The 14017-nt window shown below is 44.9% G+C and overlaps 1 protein-coding gene across 3 annotated transcripts in view; it reads left to right on the top strand.

Annotated features, from left to right (window-relative positions):
* The window catches only part of adamtsl3 (ADAMTS-like 3), a 180624-nt gene that overhangs the window by 95061 nt on the left and 71546 nt on the right, over positions 1–14017 (top strand). For all 3 annotated transcript variants that reach the window (XM_026176931.1, XM_026176936.1, XM_026176949.1), the window contains exon 6: positions 11416–11542. In XM_026176931.1, coding sequence (XP_026032716.1) covers positions 11416–11542 — 127 coding nt within the window. The remainder of the gene's footprint in view (positions 1–11415; positions 11543–14017) is intronic.

Raw genomic sequence — 14017 nt, 5'->3', positions numbered from 1 at the left:
GCAGTGGTCTCATGTATAACCAGCTGTGTGAGAGAGTGTGAGTGATACAGTCCTACCACACCTCAAGGTGCAGCACATCATCAAGTGGAAAAGACGCGAGTCTCAGTCTCTCCAAGTCCAGGTGGGAAGGCTCGCCATCGAATCCACCCCTGACCTGCCAACAGACGGGGTCAGAAGAGCAATTCAAATATTAATTATGCTGTTCTAGCTATAATGCACAACTTAGGATTTTGTTGACATCATACTCTACATCAATTTGCAATTAAACTACTCAAATTTGATAAAATAAAACATCTCTGTTACATAAACTGCAATATATTATCTTATGTTAAAAATTGTAATACAAACACTTTTCTAAATACATTATGAAAACATTAACACTTACAACCAAGCTAAGTAAAGTTAGTGCATATGTGACAGTTATTAACCAAACAATTCAGATAAATTCAGCTACTGAACAATAAAGTGCAAAACAGATTTAGGCTACGTCCACACGTACCCGGGTATTTATGAAAACGCAGATTTTTCTATGCGTTTGCACCTTTCGTCCACACGTAAACGGCGTTCTCGGAGATTTTTAAAAACTCCTGCCAGGGTGGAGATTTGTGAAAACTCCGTTTTTGCGTTTACGTGTGGACGAGAAAAACGGAGAAAACGCAGAAAATGCAGCGTCTTCTTCTTCTTTGTGTTTAACGGCGGTTGGCAACCAACGTAAAGGAGCATTACCGCCTCCTACTGTTCCGGAGTATGGGTCAGACACAAGCTGTATCAAAAAAAACCCAAAAACGTTTCCTTCATTTCTGCGTTTACGTGTGGACGAGATTATTTTTCAAAACGAAAACGGAAAATCTCCGTTTTCAAACATACCCGTGTACGTGTGGACGTAGCCTTAAACTAAGACATACATGTACTCAGCGATCTCAGTGCATCAGGCCGAAGACAATGGTACGGTGTCTCTCGGTCGAACCACGCGGGACTCTAAACAGCGTAACAGGGCATGTTTTTTTCTTTAATGACAGTACTACGACGTGAAGGAAAATAAACATAAAGTTGCGCTTCAAGTGTTACCTCACTTCTGGAAGCAGAGTGAGATGAACTTCCAGGCAGCTGATAACAACTAGAGCTAATGAAGGCTAACAGTTTAGCTAGCTTTCTAAAGGCGCCAGAAAACTGCAGCATTCGTCTGTTTACTCACTTTCACTACTTTTAACATGAAAGGCAGCTGATAACCAGCGAACTTATGTGCAGCACAGTTGGTTGCAAACTTTTATCTAATACTTTTTCCAACTCAAAAACTTCAGTCTCTCAGGGATCAAAACTTTGCAGCGCAGCTCAGCACGCGACTACACACACGTAGCGGCGAACACAGAGCAGATGGGAGGGACACACAGCGGCAGGATGCTTTCCCATTGGTCAAAGCATACTGGGACCTGTGCATTTCGATTGGTTTGACAGGCTGTCCATCTCTACTCATATTTATCAGTCCTTAAAGTGGTACCCTCGTTTTATTTGGGTTACAGATGTCTCTGAGACAGGGCAGTAGATTGTTCAACATCATCTTGGAGAGTGAGAGGAATCCTGAGGAAGGGAGAAGATCAAAAGTGCAGATCTGTAGGAACTACAGTGGGATGAAGCTAGCTTCAGAGAGTAGTTGAAGAAGAGCGGTGATGATCAGTGAGCAGCAGGACAGCTTCACGATGAGAAAGAGGTTTCCTTGTGATTGCTCTGAGAGGGCAGATGTTGGCCAGGTCTTTGTGGATCTGTGAGAGGAAGTCAGGAGTGCTAGAGAAGGATGTGAAGGTGGTGCAGGACATGTACGAGGAGGTGTGCAGTAGGAGCGACTGATGGGATGAAGGTGGTGGTGGGATCGCATCAGGAAGCTGCTCTGACCCCCGTCTTGTTTGCAGCGGTGATGGAAAGGCTGACAGATGAAGTCAAGCAGGAGGAGCAGGCGGACTATGGTGTTTGCAGACGACGCTGTGATCTGTAGTGAGAGTAGGCAGACAGGTGGAGGAGAGCCTGGAGAGGTGGAGGTATGCTCTGGAAAGAAGAGGAGCAGCAAGACAGAATACACGTGTCTGAATGAGAGGGAGACAGGTGGGAAGGTGAATGTGCAAAGAGCAGCGGTAGTGAAGGTGGATGTGTTTAACAACCATCCACAGAGAGCGCAGGCAGGGTGAAGCGGGTGGAGACGAGTGTCAGGAGTGATCTGTGACAGAAAAAGAGCAGCAGGCCTGAAAGGGAAGATTTAAAAGATGGTAGTGAGAGCTGCTGTGATGGTCTGGAGACGGTGGAGGTCGAGCTGAAGGTGTTGAGAGCTTCTCTGGTGAGTCTGATCAGAGGGTTTGCACATGTGCAGAGGCGGGAGGATGGAGGTATCGGACAAAGGAAGATGAAGATGGAGCTGCCAGGCAGGAGGAGGAGAGGAAGACCTCAGAGGAGGTTCGTGGATGTAGTGAAGGAGGACATGCAGAGGGTCGGTGAGACAAAGGAGGAAGCTGGGACAGGAGGAGGTGGAGGCAGATGATTCGCTGTGGTTTATGCAGAGCTCCAGAGGGTTTATCAAAGCATGTAAGCTCCACCAAACTGCTGACAAAATCCTTAAAGAGCAGGTTTCTCATCAAATCCAATAACTCGCCCCGCTTATACACATCCAGCTGCCTGCATCACACTGCACCTGCGACCGCGCTGCTCCGTGGATGGAAAAGGCCGACGCATTCGCAGACCGACACTTGAAATTACACATTATCCTTTAATGGTGTCTTTATACACAAGTCGTAAGAGGCTTTCTCCATCCGCAGCTGTCGTCCGATACTTCAGCCTGTATTTACTCCGAGGAGAAGCTGTCCTCCTCCCTCTCTGCTCCGCTCGCCTCCATTCAGCAAACGCAAAGATACATAAACACTGTGAAGTGGCTGCAGGGTAACGGAGCAATTAGGACACGAAATAAAAATGTTCAGTGTTTATATGCGGTAGTTTAATATCAACAGAAGGTTTCAGTGTTTAAATCTGAGGCTGTTGTTTCCGGCCGCTGTGCCAGAACCGCTCATAAACTTCAACGCAAGTTCCTTCTGATGTGACACAGTGTGTGTGTGTGTGTGTGTGTGTGTGTGTGTGTGTGTGCGTGTGTGTGTGTGTGTGAGTGTTCCCATCATTTAAACAGAGCCTTTTATATTTTCTTAAAATGGCACATTTTGATTTTAAAGACTGAGAACGTCTTAATGAGGAGTGACGTGTGACCCTGGGGATCTGCTGTTGGCCTGATTCTCACTGTGAGAATGAGTTTAGGCAGAGATGACATCGGGATTAAAATTGAGTCTTTTACAACATTAAACACACGTTAAAGCATCAGGAAAACTTTTCATTTTCCAGGAAGGTTTGAAAACATCAACAAAAGATGTAGAACAGCAGATAAGTAACTCTTTAACTTTCCTGTTCAGAGATGGGATAGAGAGACAAAACTAATTACATATAAACACACCGGGAGTTAGAGAGGTGAGTGCATCATGGGAATCCCCGGCAGCCTACGTCTATTGCAGCATAACTAAGGGAGGATTCAGGGTCACCTGGTCCAGCCCTAACTATATGCTTTAGCAAAAAGGAAAGTTTGAAGCCTAATCTTGAAAGTAGAGATAATGTCTGTCTCCTGAATCCAAACTGGAAGCTGGTTCCACAGAAGAGGGGCCTGAAAACTGAAGGCTCTGCCTCCCATTCTACTTTTAAATACTCTAGGAACAACAAGTAGGCCTGCAGAGCGAGAGCGAAGTGCTCTAATAGGGTGATATGGTACTACAAGGTCATTAAGATAAGATGGGGCCTGATTATTTAAGACCTTGTATGTGAGGAGCAGGATTTTGAATTCTGGATTTAACAGGAAGCCAAAACAGGAGAAATCTGCTCTCTTTCTAGTCCCTGTCAGGACTCTTGCTGCAGCATTTTGGATCAGCTGAAGGCTTTCAGGGAGTTTTTAGGACTTCCTGATAATAATGAGTTACAGTCGTGCAGCCTGGAAGTAATAAATGCATGAACTAGTGTTTCGCTCTCAGACAGGTGGATTTGCATGTCTGTGCAGTTTAAGCACATCAGGTCCAACTGTTTTGTTCCTGTTTTTAAGACTGTATTAAATGAGCAACCAACCAAATGGTCAGTGACCAGCTAACCTGAGTTGGTTTCTTCTGCTACCAGCTGGTTCCAGACCCTCAGATGTGTCATTGATGGAGGAGGTTTCTGTGATGCAGCTTTACTCAGCGTGTACGTCCAGAGAGTGCATGCAGCTCCATGCAGCTGGACGTGAAGTGACTCTAAAACTGCAGTTTTTCTGAGATGCCGTGGTGCTGATGGCCTGCAGCCACTAATGGTTGAGATTCTGCGTCAGCAGAGAAGCACCACTCATTTCTGATTAGGACTAATCAAATCAACGGTAATCCTCACACGCGAGAACCTGCTCACGCCCGCACTGCAGCGTCGGCCCGAATGAATGAAATTACGTGCCAACAGATATTTGAATTCCCTGATAACAGTTTGTCACCTGAAGTGAGGATGAAATATTCGCACAACCCTGACGTTCCTTAGGTGCACTAATCTGACATTTTGTGGCACACACTGCAGATTAGACGCCTCTAATCCTCAGAATTACACCCCAGCTCAGTCACTGACAGCCTGATGCCTTCTTTTCTCAGCTGCACACTCCAGAACACCAGTTCCCCATTTCATAGTTTTACTGTGAGTTATGATGAATCTGTCAGACGCTAAGTTAAACCATGCGGGCTTCCTAAAGCTGAAGGAGCTTCTAAGATTTGGTTTGTGAACTGAAAAAGGTCATCTCACAGCAGAAAACAGTGCTGTTGGAAGGATGTGACACGTGCCAATGATGTGTAATTTCCTCGATTGTTGAATTCAGCTGAAAACAGCATCTCTGAAAACTTCTTTGTCTATTTTCAGAGATTTTCTCGTAAAGACACAATTTTATACCCTCATCATGTGTAATCACTGCTCTCCACATTTTTCCTTTCACCCTCTTACGTGTGTGATGTGTGCAGGGCTGACATTTCTGTACAAAACACAATCTTAACTCACTAAAGGCAAAACATCAAAGAGTATTTTCTGCCTGTATGGAGGACCAGGAATGCCAGAATTATGAGCCAAGACGTGAGCTGACTCAGTAAATCCAGATGCCATTGAACGCACCCTACCATCCATCTGTCCTCTGACCTGTGCTGCTTTAATCCTGGATGTCTCTTTTATGCCTCAGTCATCCAGCAGAGGCACCTGGTGTCAATCAACCAATCACAGCTCAGTGCACACTTTAAACGGCAGGTGCTATTTTTGATTAAAGTGGAAAAGGAGAGTAAAGACAAAGGGAGCTGTATTTAATGCCGTTTCTGTCATGGCCGGGATGGCCGATGTGTTTGAGGTGTGGACCCAAAAGCAGACACGGGAGAGAAAGCGAAGTATAACCAAAGGTGAGGCGAGAAACTAAACTAAAACCTAAATGTGAGCACTGTGACGTGGAACGTGAATCTGAACAACAGCATGAAAACTATCCTGAGACTTGACGTAACAGGACACGAGACAAACAGACGACGCGACACTGAACAGAGGGAGACAGAGGACCTAAATACACAGAAGGGTGACGAGGGAAACAGCGAAACTAAACACACTGAACATGGAAACAAGACTTTCAAAATAAAACAGGAAACATGGAGAAATGAGTGGACATACATGACAGACAGGAGACATGGAATGAACACGAGGAGAGAGACGCGGACACAAGGACACGACACATGACAAACAGGAACAGACATAAACCAGACTAAACTCAACTAAGACAAACTAATAATAAAACTAGAACTGAACTTTCTCTCAATAAGCAATCATAATAATGCACCCTGTGGACTTTCTTTTCCTGCCTTTACTTCTGTTGTTCGGTTAAAAATGTCTTGTGTGTATGTAGACACATGTGGTGTCTGTGTTAGGGTCCTACTCTACAGCTACTTCCGTACGTACGCCGTTGTTTAGCGCGGTGTAATGATCACGATCAGAGGGAGAAGACGGCAGTGCAGCAGGAGAACGACAGACAGAAAAAAGATCAAAAATACAAGAAAAAAAATAGTAAGCTGCGTTAAGTCTAGATGGAGTCTTTTAGAGGCGACAGGAGTGGGAGTAATTATTCCATTTTATTCTTCATCTTCAGCCTAGATTTTTCTCCCACAATAATTTTCTGCTTTAGGAGTTTTCCTGCTTCCACGGCTGTTACTGTGGAGGAGTCTTTGTGCTGCTTCCTCTTTCATCTTCTCTGCACTAAAATTCCTCTTTCATAAGCACTAAAACATATTCAGGGCACGGCTCGAAACACTGAAATCCCAAATGATCCAGCCTAACAACATCAACGTGAACACTAGACAACATGGTCTGTGCGAGGAGCGAACATGTTCAAGGATATGGAAAAGCGTATATATGGACTCCTATATGTCGTGTATTTTTAGCTTACTGATAGCAGCAAACTTTATAAATCTCTGTCTCCAGTGTGTATGTGGAAGGCTGAGACAGCAGGTACTGAAAAACACTGTTTAGATTTATCAATATTAGTATGGACATAGCCTCGGTGTTGTGAAATGTTCCTGCTGGGAAGCTGTTTGGCCAGAATCCAGGTAGGAAAAGAAATGAGCCTGCTTCCTCCGGGCTGAAAAGTTCTCCTCTCCTCCACTTTAAAGTTGTTTGGCCACAAACCTCACCTGCCAGGATGTAACAGGCAGTTTCCAAAGAGACAGCATTCACTCAGACTGCTTCAGGTACATCATTAAACTGAAAATAATAATGAGGCCAGACACACTCAGTCACGCAGGTAGACGGGCAGTCATGGGAGGCAGATGATGGATGCGTGCTCTAATGGCAGCTGCTGCGAGACCCGGCGTGCCGAGAGGCCACCGGGCACGCCGGGTACTAACGGTGATGGAGGGAGTGTGGAGCAGCGAGCGGCTCTGAAGCGGGAAGTTTGTCAGTGACGGAATGAGGCCAGTCCCTGCTCTGCTGCATGTAGTTTATGTAGATTAATAATACACCACACGTATACACGGAGACCAGAAAACGAGTCGATCCCAGGGAGCTGCAGTGCATCGTGTCGTCTGTCACTGTGTTTGTCTCCCCGTCACACTTTGTCACCTCGATAATCCTCGGCTTACAGGGTCTCTGCGATTGCTCTAAAGAGGCGTTTGTGTTCAGGGTGAAAGTGCGAGTTCATTCCATATGCCCCATAACAACACATCCGCTTCCAGTTTCCACATTTCCTGCAGCTGGCAAAGTCACAACGACGTCCAAAGAGTCAGAAGCATACAGAGCATGAAAACTGACATAAATCAATTCAATATTTACTTTTATTTATTTATTTTAGCAAGTAAGAAACTTCATGGAGGACACACAAAGCGTACGCCCCACAGAGTTTGCAGAGTGATGCCATGGACAGGTGTGGCATTCTGACCGCTGACGAGAATAACACCGATCATCGCTTCATCGCTGCACCTGTTAGTAGGCGAGCTATATCAGGGAGGGAGTGAACATTTTGTCCTTAAGGCTGATATCACAGCAGTATCAACACCACATCGTCTCAACTCTGCAGGCCAGGGGTGTGTCACAGTGTGATGGTTTGGGGGAGGTTCTGCTGGGAAACCTTGGGTCCTGCATCCATGTGGATGTGACTCGACCTCACCATTAGGGTTTTGATAATCGATTTATTGATTATAATCGATTCTGTCTTGGATAACGTGATATCGATTCATTAAAATCCTGAATCGATTTTTTAATATAAATTTATTTTGCCCGAAATGCCAGGATCTCAATTTCAAAAACCACCAAACAGCTAAGACAGTAAATGAGAGCAGGTACACGGCTTCTGCACAAAGACGTAAACACAAAGCACGGAGCTGCCGACGGATCGGGATCAGTGAGATGTCGCCTTTCTCACCCGACGGCACGGACACGGTCGGGGCTGTTTGTTTCCTATTACTTACTTCCGAAAAGAAAACCTAATTTTCTGCAGGTCAACAGGCTTCTGAACAAATTTAAACTTTTTAAAATTATGCAAAATGCAAAATGCTCAGCCGTGTTTCTGATCAAACTTCAGAGGTAATGTTCATAAGTTGATTAATGGTTTTCTTTCGTTTTTGATCTACTGCAGAATATTTTTATAAAATCCAGGCCAGGAAAATCTCCTTCATGTGTTTCTGTGTTTTATCTTCAGCTGCTTTGACACAAAGGCCTCTGCTGTGATGCTCACACCTTTGATAAAGTCTGGAAAGTGTCAGCTTCCTTTTTATAGATACAAAAATATGTAAATGTGCTGATCTGAATTATAATATTTCTGACTGTCTGAGGCAAAATTTCCCAGATTCAAATCGAATTGAATCGAATCGGGACCTTGTGAATCGGAAAAGAATTGATTCTAGAAATCAGTGACAACACCCAGCCCTAGTCACCATCGTTGCAGGTTCAACCAGAACCTGCAACGAGCCTGGTTCTGCTGGAGGTTTCTTCCTGTTAAAAGGGAGTTTTTCCTTCCCACTGTCGCCAAAGTGCTGCTCATAGGGGGTCATATGATTGTTGGGTTTTTCTCTGTATGTATTCTTGTAGGGTCGACCTTACAGTATAAAGCACCTTGAGGCGACTGTTGTTGTGATTTGGGGCTGTATCAATAAAACTACTCAAAATGTTTTTATTGAGTGATTTTGGATACAGTTTATGAAGAAAAAAAGAGGGAAACACAAAAACTTGTTACACTAAATACAAAACAGAACTTCTCATGTTGGAACAAAAAAAAAAAAAAGGAAAACAAACAAAAAAATAACCCAGGATGTGCGATCGATACTAACAAAGCCTTTCCTTACAAACCACACAGAAGTTAGCTCAGTACCACTGAGCTTCACATTCCCATTAACACAGACACATATCGGACCTGCTGCTGACACGTTGGTGCAGATACCACAGCACGCCTGCAGGGGTCGAGCGGAGGCCACGCTTCGAAGGGTTAGGGGGACCGACGCAGTATTAGGTCAAAGTGTTATGTCTGGTTGGTGTAAAATACTTCTTGAAGTTAATTCATTGGACGCTAAAAGCCCTTCAAGTCTTCTAATTAAGAAATAGCGCTGAATGTGACGATTGAAAGAACTAAATCTGCGATTGTGACATTGCAGAATAGAGAAAGGTGTTTCCAGCCATTAGCAGTCTTGACCAAGTGGTCTTTAAAAGTGGTTTAAGAGTGCTAGATTTACGCAGTGGTTAGTGATACTGGCTCATGGCAGGAAGTTCCTGGGTTTGAATGCTCTTGCCAGTTGCGTCCTTTCTGTGTGGGCATTGCCTGCTCTATGAGAGAGCGTTTGAACCACACATCACTTCTCAGCACATTCATTCCAGAAGCTGTGCCAAGCCCCCTTTATGACTAACAGTGGAGCCAGGAGCAGACCAGGTTAGACCCAGATGATGACAGATGTTCTCTTCATCGATGACGTCCATTTTCATGTCCGTGTAGGATCATTTTGACCACCTGGGCCTTTCTGTGTATTCATTGGTCACTGCTGAAAAGCATTCATAGTTTGCCATGAGTCATTTTCAGTCCTGCATTCTGAACGCTTCATTATTGCTTTTTAAAAATATGCAGCTTGTTTTTGAAATCGGGGACGGTCTTGTTTATGTCCTGTGCATCTGAGGAGGAAACGTTTCCTGCACACTCATCCTGGTCACACTTAATTTGTCTTGTTATTTAAAGCCAGGATACAAGGTCCCAGTGACCCACAAAGAAATACAGAGATGGGACTGATTATACAGAATATGTTTGAATGTTTTCCAAGTTGAATTTTATCCTAGATTATTATAGGCCAGATTTGATTAAATCACCTTCTACCAGGTAGTACAAGCTCATCTTGACAGAGTTTGAAGTCTCAAAATCTGACTGTTCCCTAGCAACCCAGACTTATATTTGGAAATAACTCGATTGTCAGATACGTCCGTATGAACACACACAGTCTTCGGGCAGGGGTCAACATTTTTGGTAACAGAAGCTTTGGCTGGATGTCTGATGATGGTTTAGCTTCTCGTGATCTCATGATTCACCATGATCGTGGAAGTCCTGGACGCCTCTGTGACTACAAGCAGCAACTGTGTATTCCCTGACTGGTTAGCAGGTTGATGGAGCTCGCTGGCTGTTGCTCCACGAAGGGTTCAACGTTCAAGTTTAGAGACGGCAGCTTTGCTTCGTCCTGCATCTTGGAACTACAAACCCCCATCCTGAGGGAAGAAGCTGAGGATGGAACCATGACTTAGAATTGATAAAGCCATCCGTCGTACCTGTTTAGAGCACAGGCCAAACAGGGCTGTGACTCACCTATCGGACGACTGGACCACCTCACTGTCTGCTTCTGTGAGGTTTTCTCTGTGACAGAGGTCTGACTGAACCATACCACCAAACAAAAAGATAAAACAAAGTTAAAATTGTTCAGTCAATGTGGAAATGAACAGGTTTCCAGTGATCCTTTTTGCAGACCGATTTGCAATTCTCATCAGAATTCAGTTTCTCGTTGATTATGGTCCCAAGATATTTACATGATTGCACTTACTCTGTTTTTTGACCTTTAATTAAAGTGACTCCGTGCCTATAATCATTCACAAAGAGGTTTACAATGCTGCACCGAAAACCTCAGAGGGATTGGTTTGGTTGCAAGCAGCTCATTGTGGGCTGGAAAATGCTCATTTGCTAATTTGTCTGCAAACACAAAGCAGTGGTGAAAATGTGCCAGAAACCAGAAAAACCAGAAAGTTTTTGAAGGCTGCAACACTAAAACACAATGTTTAAGGTTTACATTAATGTTCTCGCTTCCTGTTTTAGGAGCTAGCTGTCTGAGGCTAGCTTGTTTGCTTGCTAATCTCGCTTGCTAATCACCTGTGGGTAAGAACTGGGGGGTCCAGATTTTGCCTTGACGAACTGCTTCACTGTTTGCTGTTTCTGATTTTGCCGGCTGTCCATCCATGGACGGGAACAATGACAGGAGCAGATGAGGCCTTGAGGCGCTCGGGTGTGAGCGTAAACATCTTGCAGAGTCTCCACACAGAAGTCAGTCAGCAGGCTGTTAGAGAGACCTGAGGGAGCCGGGGGACGCCTCCGTTTTAATTATGTTGCAGTGCAGTCAGACATTGGCTGAGAAAAAAATGACCAAATGTTCATTTAACGACTTTCAGAAGCGCACAAACAGACTTTGGTTGAGCTTCTGGCTCTAAACTGTCCATCGTTGGAAACTATTGTTTGGCATGTAAATTATAATTAGACTGAACGTCCTCGCTGTTGGTCGGAGACATAATCCAGCCTGACTTTGTCCTGCAGCTGTCTTTGTTTCAGCCTCTTCTCTGTCTTTGTGCTTGTTGCGTGTGCAGGAGGTGGGCTGCGATCGGCAGCTGGCCAGCGGTGCCAGGGAGGATAACTGCGGCGTCTGCGGTGGCGACGGCTCCACGTGCCGCCTGGTGCGAGGACAGGCCCTACCCCACCTGACTCCCGAACAGTGTAGGTATCAGACGGCCCTGAAAAAGAAATTCCACGTCTCCTGTCGTGTTTCATGCTCTGCAAGCTAATCGTCAGCACTTTAATACCAAAATACTCTTTGCACATCTTTCTGAGTGTTATTAAGTCTGTCACCTTCCTGCCTCCTGCAAATGGCTCAGTCTGAGCTTTCATTTTAGAGAATAAACCATCAGCTCAGGCCTAATGTCTCCCTGCTGGTTCCAGAAATGTAGACAAAACGTGGTCTGTATATGTGCCCGGGCTGCCTCCCAGTCAGGCTCGGTGGGAAATGCATTGTGGGTATCACCTGGCTTGACTTGACTGGTCAGTTGAGCCGTCCTGGCTTTGGCCTCCTCTTCGCCTGCAGCCTCTATTTATTCATCAGGGCTGGACTATTAAAATGCCATCTGGCTCCAGCAGCCTACACTCTACCCAGCATGTTTTTATAAAATCAGCTTCAAATCTGAAAGAACAACAACAAAGAAAAACCAACGGCACATAACAGGAAGAGTCCAGCATTAAATGTGCTTCTGGAAATGAGTTTTAATCAATCTCATCTTAAAACAACAGAAGAGCATCGATCGTTGAGTCTGTCAGGAGAGATTAGCTGGAAAATGACTGACGAGCGCATCTGTATTCATTGCCGGCTGTGGATTTCGGGAATATTGCTAAACAAACAAACCAGCTGGCTTACCAATAAATACATAAATACGTAATGTTCACCTCTCAGCAGTTTGCTTTGAGAGAAACGTGACGCTGGAGCAAAGCTGAACAGAGATGTCTGCCAGGTAGTGCTCGCTCCTGACTGAGCGGAGCTGCCAGCAGAACAAATAACAACTTTACAACACTGTAAATGTGAAAACGCACTTCAAATGTTTCCAGGGCTTCTCGGCTTTTTCCCCAGGTTTTAACAGCTTAATGAAGTCGCTGCTGGCAGCGAACACACATGCCAGAGTTATTGGCCCTGGCCGTGTATGTATATCAAATGTTTCAAATGAAGTAGCGCTGGCGTGCCTCGCAGAGTGGAAATGAATATGGCTGGTATTAAAACTCACAGCCAGTGACCGTGTAAATATTTCTGTGGCTTTTAACGTGTGGAATGTATTTAGAGAAGGCCGGGGTGTGTCCGCGCTGCTGAGGTGGAATTTTATACAGACGTAAGAGTTCTGTGGAGTAAATGAGTTTGTTTGAGAAATGCAAAACGTAGAGACGAGAAACCACAAAGACACAAAAATAAGTTGAATAAAACTTCAAACATGTATGTGAATCTAAATGTAATTTCATCTTTAATGACACAAAATAACCAATCACAGCTGCTTATTGTTGGTCAAAGCGAGTGAAGCTGTTGCCACTTCTGATCATTTTAAAACATTTGTTCTTATTTTTGGAACAAAGGAAGAAAAATGTAGCCGCAGGTCTGCTGTCTCTGTTTCTGCACAGCTGCACGAAGCGTCCACGCGGCCTTTCTTCTTTCCCTTATTACAGCCGCGAGGCCTCAAGGTGTGTGTGTGTGTGTGTGTGTGTGTGTGTGTGTGTGTGTGTGTGTCAGAAGCTTCGCCCGTACCAAACTCTCTTCTGCCAACTTTAGAGTTAAATCAGTGGAAAAAATAAACAAGAACATAAATGTGGTCGGACGTCCAGTGAAAGTGTTTCATAAGAGGTTTGATGAGTAGCTGTACGGAGGTGCACCTAAAACTTTCTCTCTCGTTAAGCTCGGAGTCCACAGCCAATAGCTTATTTCCTCTAATGGGCACAAAGATGTGGTATTGTTGGAGGACTCAGGTCAGCAGCGTCATGTTGTCTGTGTCCTCGTCTGATCTTCGTCCAAAGATGTGTCCATGTTGTTTCAGTGCTGACCACAGGAAGCCTGTCGTTCAGTGTACGCTGCCGTTACGCTGCCCCGAGTTTATTCACAGTGGAGCACAGAAAACAAACTCTTTAAACTATTTTAAACACATCTCAGTTTCAATTCCATTCAAAAATCATCTTATTTTTATTTTACTTTTATTTTATTTACATCTTTAGAAGTTGGACGGGTCCGTGTCCTCCTCTTTAACCTTTAACCTTTAGCCTGTGATGGTCTGTGAGCTGAGCAGCTGCTGGACGTTGTCCCGTCCTGGTCTGATGGCGGTCTCTAGCTTCTCTGCTTCGTCCTGTTTCATGACGTCTGATGAACTCTGACCTCAGATCAGTTTGCACTTTGCTTCAGTGGATTTTAAAGGAGCTTCGGAGGAGGCGGGGCTGTTTCTGGAACACGGTCGCATCTGTCTTCTTCTCTGCATGATGCAGCTTTAACCTGTACGTGTGGGCGGCACGCTGAGCCCACGCACTGATGTCACCACAGACTCGCGTCTGTCTAATGCAGCGCACAGATTGCAGGCAGCTTTCGGCTGATTGGTGAACCTCTGCCCAGCTCATCTTCTGAGAAGCTCTTTTCAAACGCTGTCATGTTCCTGACCTGCTGCCAAATAAGCTGAT

This window comes from Astatotilapia calliptera, chromosome 1, assembly GCF_900246225.1.
Source record: "Astatotilapia calliptera chromosome 1, fAstCal1.2, whole genome shotgun sequence".
Lineage (NCBI taxonomy): Eukaryota > Metazoa > Chordata > Actinopteri > Cichliformes > Cichlidae > Astatotilapia > Astatotilapia calliptera.
This window is presented reverse-complemented; position numbering and strand designations above follow the sequence as displayed.